This window comes from Oncorhynchus tshawytscha, linkage group LG18 (assembly GCF_018296145.1).
Source record: "Oncorhynchus tshawytscha isolate Ot180627B linkage group LG18, Otsh_v2.0, whole genome shotgun sequence".
Classification (NCBI taxonomy): domain Eukaryota; kingdom Metazoa; phylum Chordata; class Actinopteri; order Salmoniformes; family Salmonidae; genus Oncorhynchus; species Oncorhynchus tshawytscha.
Genome location: NC_056446.1, coordinates 16,632,711 through 16,642,346, shown reverse-complemented (window position 1 = coordinate 16,642,346; position 9,636 = coordinate 16,632,711). Strand labels below are relative to the sequence as shown.

The 9,636-nt window shown below is 40.6% G+C and overlaps 1 protein-coding gene across 1 annotated transcript; it reads left to right on the top strand.

The window, feature by feature from the left end:
• Positions 1 to 552: 552 nt before the first annotated feature.
• On the top strand, positions 553 to 8,170 carry rfx6 (regulatory factor X, 6). The gene is made up of 18 exons (XM_042300504.1): positions 553 to 737; positions 890 to 1,013; positions 1,162 to 1,223; positions 1,322 to 1,399; positions 1,488 to 1,515; positions 1,692 to 1,799; positions 1,927 to 2,004; positions 2,084 to 2,197; positions 2,298 to 2,347; positions 2,499 to 2,658; positions 3,047 to 3,188; positions 3,279 to 3,388; positions 3,472 to 3,589; positions 4,216 to 4,338; positions 4,511 to 4,720; positions 4,912 to 5,430; positions 5,660 to 5,872; positions 6,038 to 8,170. The coding sequence occupies exons 1-18, from the start codon at positions 553 to 555 to the stop codon at positions 6,208 to 6,210; spliced, it is 2,595 nt and encodes an 864-aa protein (XP_042156438.1). The 3' UTR covers positions 6,211 to 8,170.
• The last annotated feature ends 1,466 nt before the right edge of the window (positions 8,171 to 9,636 follow it).

Genomic DNA, 9,636 nt, shown 5'->3' with positions numbered 1-9,636 from the left:
CATCAACCAATAATTTCTGCAGTGCATCCGAGGAGCTCATGCACACCACTTTATCTAACGAAAAATTACGCAGTGCTTTCCATGGACATTCAATCTCAAAGTTTGACGAGGAAGGGGATTTGGGAATTAAATCAGGTGAGGAATAAAATCAGATTAATAGGCCTACACATAGACTGAGAGGTTCCCTCTTCACCCAAGAGTCATACAAGAATAACATCGAAAACAAGAGCCATATTTGTTGATGTCAACTAATACAGTTTGTGCTGCATTAAATTGTAGGATTTTTTAAAAATATACCTGCACTAAAATATACTTCTTTCATTTTTTTATGGGTAGGCTAGAATAAAATAATGTATTATTTACCACATAAAAACAATCTACTCAATCTGACCCAGTTGAACAAAAATACAATTTTCTCTGCTATGTTAATTTTGAAGAGTCTTGAAAATCCTGTATAGGGAGTACTTATTTCTAATTGTCTGGTTCATTTAGCCACCTACCAATCTGGAAAGATGTCATGGCCCTGAACTACTCAAATATATATTTCACCTCATGACAGTTTTCTCCCCCACAACCCTGTCAGAAGCAGATGACAGCAATGAGACCCCATCTTCTGAGGAGGACCAGGACCTCCTGGAGTATTCGAAAGATTTGGCTTTCAACCAGATGACCCCGAGGAAAAGCATCACTCAGATCATCAAGGACAAGAAGAAACAGACTCATTTGACCCTTCAATGGTAGTGTTCCAAAGTCACAACCTATGGAAATCTATAATATAGCTTGTGATGTGATGCACTTGTATAATAACAATCCTTCTTACAAATGTTAATGTTTCTTTTCTTGTTGGTGATTGATTTTACATGGATTTGTGTGACTGCTTGTTCCCTAGGCTGGATGAAAACTACACTGTTTGTGAAGGGGTTTGTCTGCCACGTTGCATCCTGTATGCTCACTACCTAGACTTCTGTAGGAAGGAGAAACTGGATCCAGCCTGTGCTGCTACATTTGGCAAGGTGAGATGAGTAATGTCTTGTAGTTAGGTGGTGGGCTGGATAGGTCGTAGTTTGTGGTAGATGTTATAGATACTGTAAGTACAACATAGTAATAATTGTGGTGGAAAAAGCTATTATGTTTTTTTGTATCGTTCTCTGTGCATATTAGACAATTAGGCAGAAATTTCCACTTCTTACAACAAGAAGACTTGGGACCCGAGGTCATTCAAAGTAAGATATAGTGGAAAATATTATTTTCAAAAGATTTCTTGTTGTAGTGATCTGATCGGTCTCAATATAAAATGCTTAATTTTGTTGATATTTAACAGATATCATTATTATGGGATTGGCATCAAAGAGAGCAGTGCCTATTATAACTTGGTGTACTCAGGAAAAGGCTTGACGAGGTAAGATCATTCTAGAATAAGTCAAATGTTTGGAATTGTTGTAATAGTATGGGATTTAATGTCAGTCTGATTTCATATCTGATTGTAGATTTTCAGGGAGCAAACTCAACAATGAGGTAAGATTGACATATATATTTAATATATTTTTTTTTTTAAATGCATTTTTATGTGAGATATTACAGACATGAATCATGTTATCTAATTAATTCAAACTGTAGTCATGAGACTACATGACTAGTCATGACTACAAGGTCAAAATATTGATATAGTTTGATATTCCTCTATTTAATAGGGAGGGTTCACTCGGAAATACTCCCTCAGTTCCAAAACAGGAACTTTACTTCCAGAATTCCCAAGTCCACAGCATCTAGTGCTTCAAAGTTCCATCTCTAAAGAGAAGGTTTGTTGTATTATTTTCATCAGTACTTCAACTTTCTTTGCCATCAAGATTTGCTGATTACATACAGCACAGTATCCTCTCCAAAAACACCTGTAACCATTATGGATTATCTTCACATGTCCAATAGGTGGACACGCTCATCGTGATGTACAAAACACATTGTCAGTGCATCCTGGACAATGCCATCAATGTCAACTTCGAAGAGGTATTCTACCAAAACAAGACATAAGATGTTGTAGCCCCGTCTGACGAATTGTCTCCTGATTCTATTTACAATGTTTCAGATACAGAATTTCCTGATGCATTTCTGGCAAGGAATGCCCGACCACCTCTTACCCCTGCTGGAGAACACCATTATCGTGGACATCTTCTGTGTGTGTGACTCTATACTATATAAGGTGGGTGTTTTTCCAGAATCATAGAGCAGCATCCTCATTAGTTGTTGAAGGACTCCTACCTCAACTGGACAGGTTGTACTATCCATTTGGTGTTTTTCAGGTTCTGACAGATGTCCTGATCCCTGCTACGATGCAGGAGATGCCTGAAAGGTAGAGTATTTTCATCTTTCATCATTCGTATTTTGCTCATCTAAACACCAGATTTGCTGTAAGGTTTATGGTGTATGAAATTAACGGAAATAAGATGCTGCCGTCTCTCCGGGTGATGTATTGTTGTGTATAAAGATTGTCCTGTTTGCAGTCTCCTGGCAGACATCCGTAACTTTGCCAAGCACTGGGAACACTGGATGGTGTCTTCTCTGGAAAACCTCCCAGAATGCCTCTCAGAGAAGAAGCTCCAGATCGCACGCAGATTTGTGTCCTCTCTAAAACGTCAGACCTCCTTCTTACACCTTGCCCAGGTAAAGCACTGTATTACAGCACGGGAGGAATATAAATATCATTGTGTTAACTTTACAAAGACATTTAAAAGTGTCTAAAATGTATCTATATCGCATATCTTATTATGACTCTAAGAAATTGAAATTGTATTTATAAACTGGATGTCCTAGGGCTTGATTCAGTCTGTAGCACTGAATGTCGGCGTTACGGCGTGATAGAAATGTAAAGGCAATGTTGCAATGTTTCCGCGTTTGCGGAGACTGCAATTACGGTAAACGCTGCATATGTCGACTCAATTTGAAATTACCTTTACATTTCAAGCGCACTATATAGCTGAACTTTTGACGAAACAGATTGAATACAGACGCTAATTTTGGTTATTTTGGTCATTTTCTTTTCTTACAACAGATTGCAAGACCAGCTCTTTTTGACCAGAATGTGGTGAACTCAATGGTGGTGGATATAGAAAAAGTGGATTTGAACAGCATAGGGTCACAAGCCCTTCTCACCATCTCAAGTGGAGACCAAGACTCTGACCTCTACTCTGAATGTGAGTAGAACATTTGCATTGTACATGGAAAACCCTGCCAGGTTCATTCCTGTAAACAATGTTCATTTGCTTTCTTGTCATGTTTGCTAGATGACTCAATAACAGTGTTCCAAGAGCTGAAAGACCTACTGAAGAAGAATGCCACTGTGGAATCCTTTATCGAGTGGCTGGACACTGTTGTGGAGCAGAAAGTCATAAAGGTACGTTGTCCCCATTTCAGATCTAAGATTGGGGTTGTCAGATTGGATGTTGACATCCAATCTGTTTGTTCCTTCCTCTCCAGCCTGGGAAGCAGAATGGACGGTTCATAAAGAAGCGAGCTCAGGACTTCCTCCTCAAGTGGAGTTTCTTTGGAGCACGTGTTATGCACAACCTCACATTGAACAACGCCACCAGTTTTGGTAAGAAATTACTACGTCCCTCTAACAGTTCCCCTGGTAACCTGTATATCCATGTAACAACTACAACATGTAGGAAATGCTGTCAAACTTCTCTATTTGTATTTTAAATTCAGACTCTCCCATTACTACTGAGTCTAAATGATACAAAGTCCGTCACTACGTCAGACGCAAACACATGCATCTTTTCGGCCGGCTCTGAACAGAATGCTACAATGAGCCATAAATTATAATGGCCTGGCCCCAAGTAAAGAAAGCATTATCAATCGGTTGCGTGCACTGTGTTTGAAGACAGACCTCTCCCATGCACCTTCCTCACCCCCATTTGGCGGCTCTATCACCAAACACAAGTCAAACAGACTGGGGGAGAATCACATGACCCTACAAGTCAAACAGCATGCCTGGTGAGATGAAAGCCTACGGGAAAGCAGATCTCTGGAGTTGGTCAGGTCAAATCCTCAGCACCTGCAAATTGGTGCACAGAATAGCCTTTGGAGCCTTGTCACAGTTTGTAAGGTGAAGGCTGTTAGCAATTGGCTGAGTATCAAGTCATGATAGTGACATCGAAACCAGATTAGATTTCCGGTGGGCAACTAGGACAGTAAGAGATGTGTTTTTTATTATCCCAGGTTCGTTCCATCTCATCCGCATGCTGCTGGATGAGTATATCCTACTGGCTATTGAGACACAATTCAACAACAACAAAGAACAAGACCTTCAGAATCTCCTAGATAAGTACATGGGAAATGCAGGTAAGCAATTACATAACATACATAGACTATCTAATTATAGTCTCTGATTGTTCTTTTTCATTAGTAAGTTGTTATTGCGTTTCATATTAATACTATCAGTTTTTATGGAGCAGTACAGAGAAATAATGCAGGAAGTAGGATCATTGAGGTGCATTGTTATGATTATTTTCAGATGCCAGCAAGGCTGCATTCACTGCCTCCCCCAGCTCCTGTTTCCTGGCCAACCGTAACAAGTCCAGTGCGGTGTCCAGTGATCTGTCTGTGAAGAACGAGTCCCTCTCAGAACACGCATACATGACCCTGTCAGCCAATCATCAGCAGGCTCCGGGAGCAAACATGGCCATCTACCAGGGCTCTGAAACCGATGGATTCTGCCTGTCAGGTGCAAATATGTTTTTAAGGGTGACATGACTCATTTTGTCACTTGTTTCTGAATTTAATTTATCCCCGTTGTATGTTAGCTTTGTTCATACTTTCATTGGTTTAACATAAAATGTAAACTTGTGTGACAACTGCTCATTTGTAGTAAAGGTTCCTATTGTGTTGTCTAAAATCTTTCCTCTGTGCCCCCAGGACAAATGGACTTTTCCCAGAACAGTGGCCCTCTGATGACCCCTCCCATCTCCCCAGCCATGGTGAACAGGGGCAGTGTCATCAACCAGGGCACCATGGCCATCAGACCCCAGAGCGGCTGCACCACCATCCAGCCCCACATCTCCTGCCAAGCCTTCCCAGACACCATGTACCAGAGCCTCCCTCCCAGCAGCCCCAGCTACTACCCCACCACCTCCAACTACCAGGCTGTGTTCAGGCCCCAGACACACGCCCAGGCCCCTGCCTACCTCACCCGCTCTGACAGCAGCCACTACCCGTCCTTCAGTGAACAGCACCTGGCCAAAGACTACTTCAACAGCAGCTGTGCAGTGTCCCCCTACAGCTCCAGACACACCTCCAATTACAGCACAGTCCCTGATCCTGGGATGGAGACTCAGGGGGTTGAGCTACTGGACTCTGTAGGATACAACTTTGATGGGAGTGGGTTAAACAGTAGTGGCTGTCAGGAGTCTGCCTACTCAGCAGCAGGACACAATGGTATGAATGACTACACCTAAGTATTCTCCATTGAATTATCAGAAAATGGGCCCTGAGTTTTTCTAGACTTCGTGGCCTCACTAGTCAGTTCATCAAGGTTAGATCACATGGTCACGTCACCTGGTCAGAAATAATTAAGGGCCCTAACAATAAGAATTATCATAAATAAAAAAACAAGTTGAACCATAAATGTGTATTCTACTCATAGAGGAACCTCTCTGTTTTTCAGGGTACTACGGAAACAGTAGCTACCTGGATAGCCAGAGGCTGGGTTCCATGATAGACCAGCATGTGTCAGTTATCAGCAGTGTGAGCAGTATCCGCTCAGTCCCAGTGTACGGTGAAGTACACGACCCCCTCAACATCCTGGATGACACGGGCAGGAAGACGGCTGGGCCTTACTACACCGAGTCTGACTCACTGGGCTCCCACACACCTGGAGGTTAGTGACAAATTATGGATTGATAGGGAACTCCAATGTTCCACTACCAATCTGTAGCAATGGATGAAACAATGAATGCAAGACAAGAATGATAGTAGTAATAGACAGAAAATGTTTAGTTTTTTAAAGATACTATTTTGTTTACTTGTTTTCTCTCTGCTGTAGCTCTTACCCTCCCCTCCTCGGTCTCTGCACCCTGCATGTACGGAGGTCCTGCCCAGTTCCACTCCCAGGATGCACTGCTTCCTCACCGGGCACCATCTGAGGTACGGGACATGATGTCATCGCTGCCCCCCATCAACACTGTGTTCATGGGGTCTAGTGGAGGAGGAACGTGAGCCGTGACTGTCCCTCCCACCACCAACACTCCTCAAGCTCCTCCCACACCACTCAGTCACTGTAAACAGTGACGCAGATCACAGACAGAAATATGCTCAGTGTATCTCTCTTGTGTAGCCTTAGCGTTGGGGAAACTACTCTGAAAATGTAGTTTACCAAGTTACCAATGACTTCATACTGGAAGAAGTGAAGATACAGTAAAGCTACCCTTAAGAAAATGTTACTTTCAAAAAGTAGTTCACTACATCCAAACTACTTTGGGATCAATAGTTATATCTAATTCTGAAAGATCATAGACTATAAATTGCTCGACATATCACTCTGTAGTCAGATTTTAACAGAATGTTTATTTTAGCCTATTAAACACAAAAACTTTCAAGTGAGAATTAGGAAGGTCTGATGGCAAAAAACTTCACCCATATGATGGCCTACTTCACCCATATGATGGCCTACTTCACCCATATGATGGCCTACTTCACCCATATGAACTACGAAAAACACCACAATTAGAATTTAGTTCAACTATCACCAAGCTACTGCAAAATGTAGTTACATTACTCGTTGAACTACATATATTTCACTACTCCCCCCACACTGTGTAGCCAATATATATTTTGTAAATTGATGAAGGCCTCAGCTGTTCAATGTTCAGTGAAATATTTTATTGAACTGAATTAATTCCTAATTTGCAATTCAACCATTTTAATATAATTCAATCTGTTCCTGTTCATCTTCATGTGGCCAGAGGAGACTTTGTAAGTTAACATGTAAATAAATACCGTAGAATAAAGCGAGTTATGTCAAATTTGAAATTGTTGGAGGCATAATCAGTCAAACCTGCAAGACAGGTTTGATTGATTATGACAAGTTAAAAAAACAAAAACATGTTATTTATTTGAGTTGCCTTTATAGCCTATTACGGTGTAATATTAATGTCTGAAATGTAAACTTGTACTTATCTGTATATGGCCGAATGAGAGGTAGGAACTTAGAAATGACTGTTGTTTTCAATTCAAATGTATTAAATAACATGAACTTTTGCTTAACTAACACATCAACATGTCGAGAGAGAGGCAGAAAGAGACACTTGGTTAGGTCGCTTTCATGTGCTCCTTTTGGCTGGTCGTCAATACATCCAACAGAACAGTCTCTCTTATCTCACAATTCAAAGCCCCCAGTGTCAAAACTCTGAATAAACAGTCCTTTTAATTGGTAAACTGGGCGAGGAAAGAAAGATTACCGTCCGGAAACACAATTGTAGAAAGCAGCGGATCAAAGTTGAGCTTTATCTGTGATTATGTGATTATGTGATTTCACCATTGTACAATGGAGGGAGATATGGTTGGATAAAGGTGTTGACCAGAAACTAGAACCAATAAGACATGTATGACCCACAGCAGGATCAAGCTGTTTATACATAGTGACCCTTTAGAGAAACAGAGATTGTTTTATTCACCCACAGGTTGTCCAAATTCAGCTTTGTTAGTCTTGGAGCAGATGGAAGCTAATAAAACCATAATCAGTAACATTAGATTGACCAGGGCATTTGTGTGGTGAAATGACATCATTTCAAAGCGATACACTTTATTTAAATGTATGGAGTTGATACGTACACTCGCAGGCTATGGATGAATGTAGACTATTCAGCATTTGTTTCCACAACATGAATAAACAAAGCAAAATGAATGATAACATTACCCACCTATCAGCCTTATCCTTTAGCTACTCAGGGGGAAAATCCATTTCAGCCCATGGACAGGAACAGATGGCTTGAAATGTAATGATTACAAAATTCCCAACGTTAACACAGTTGAATTACAAAGTCAATAATGCCTCCCAACAGTTGCAGGGCCTTTAGTGTAAAAACAACAGAAGGTTGAATGCAAACTTTGGGACAATGTTTAACTAGAACTTTGCATTAGGCGGTGAGTCTCCATATGTAGCCCAGGTGAGCCAAAGACTGAGAGACCCAGTGATGTGTAAGGCACACCAGGCATCACTCTGTCTGGTGGATTTACTGTTGTACGTCAGAGCGTCACGTCGTCACACTCTTCTAACATGACATCATAGTGCTGCTTGCAGGCCCCATAGTCCCCCAAGTCACCTCAGATATAATTTTGTATGCAATGTGTTTTTGTGACTTTATACCTCTACAGGTTATTCATACTGTCGAATCAAACATCTGTTTTGCTGACTTCATCCAGACAGTTGGTATTCTATCATGGTACAACAAAAGCAAGCTTATTTCTACGGGATATTCATTTAAAAAAGGGGTCTGACTAGGATGTATTCCAAACATAATCTCCGTCCTCGTACTGTTCACCTCTACATTCTGCCTTCAATGCAGAAGAGTGATTATTATGTACTTTAATTCGCTTTTTATTCATATCTTCCCAGACACACAAGCTCAGTAAAGTGATTGTTGGAGATAAGGATATCAGTAGTAAAGGATAAACAACGGCCAAACAGGAAGCTGCCTTTTTATCACAATATCAACTGTACAGGTAGCATTAATATGTTTTAGCCACTTGAGATGTCAGTGTTGGGAAGAACAGTGAGCGGACACCTTTAGCAACATTGTAATGTAGGAGGTTAGATTGGAAAGCGCTATGGGACTCTGACTGGCATCTTGTCTTTGTGTTGTGCCTTAATGAGTGTGTCTGTAGCGAGTGCAAAGCACACAACCGCCGGCTGGAGCCTCTGTTAGAACAATATTCAGAGGTGTCCTGTACTGCCAATGATTAAGCTTTTGTTGAATGGGATCATTCACCAATCTGTATTTGCAGCTAAACACAAAACATTCATTTCTTACATTTTTACCTGCTACTCCTTTTTTTGCTATTAGTAAAAACAAAATAATCTTTCATTCAACAAGATCTCTGCCACTGTCTTATTCCCCTGTCTGTGAAAATGATGATGTAGTGTTTGTCTTGAATGATGAATCTCCTTGAGTAGTTATGTGTAGGTTCAGAAGTGTCCATATGATGGCAGTAAAGTGTCAAAAATACCCCTGAACTTCAAACTTCCATTTCTGTTTTCATTGTCCCCACTAAATCTGTTATTACTAAACTGTGCTGTATCTGGATAAACAGAGGTTAAATAGGCATGCCAACCAACAGCTTTGTTAACATGTTACTAAATAACGGGTGGGAAAATATCTGCTGTACTTTATGGATTTCATGTAAACAAACGAGTTAGCTGTTGAAAATGATCACATTTCAGATATTGATTTCCAAATATCTTATCAATATTTTTACTATCACTATAACCAAATAAATCAAATAGATCACACTTACTATAAATCCAAAACAGTTATGTTGTTCTATCTTGATGTGATTGTTTGATTATACACACCAGCTCTTTCCATGACAGACTGACCAGGTGAAAGCAGTGATCCCTTACTGATGTCACCAGTTAAATCCACT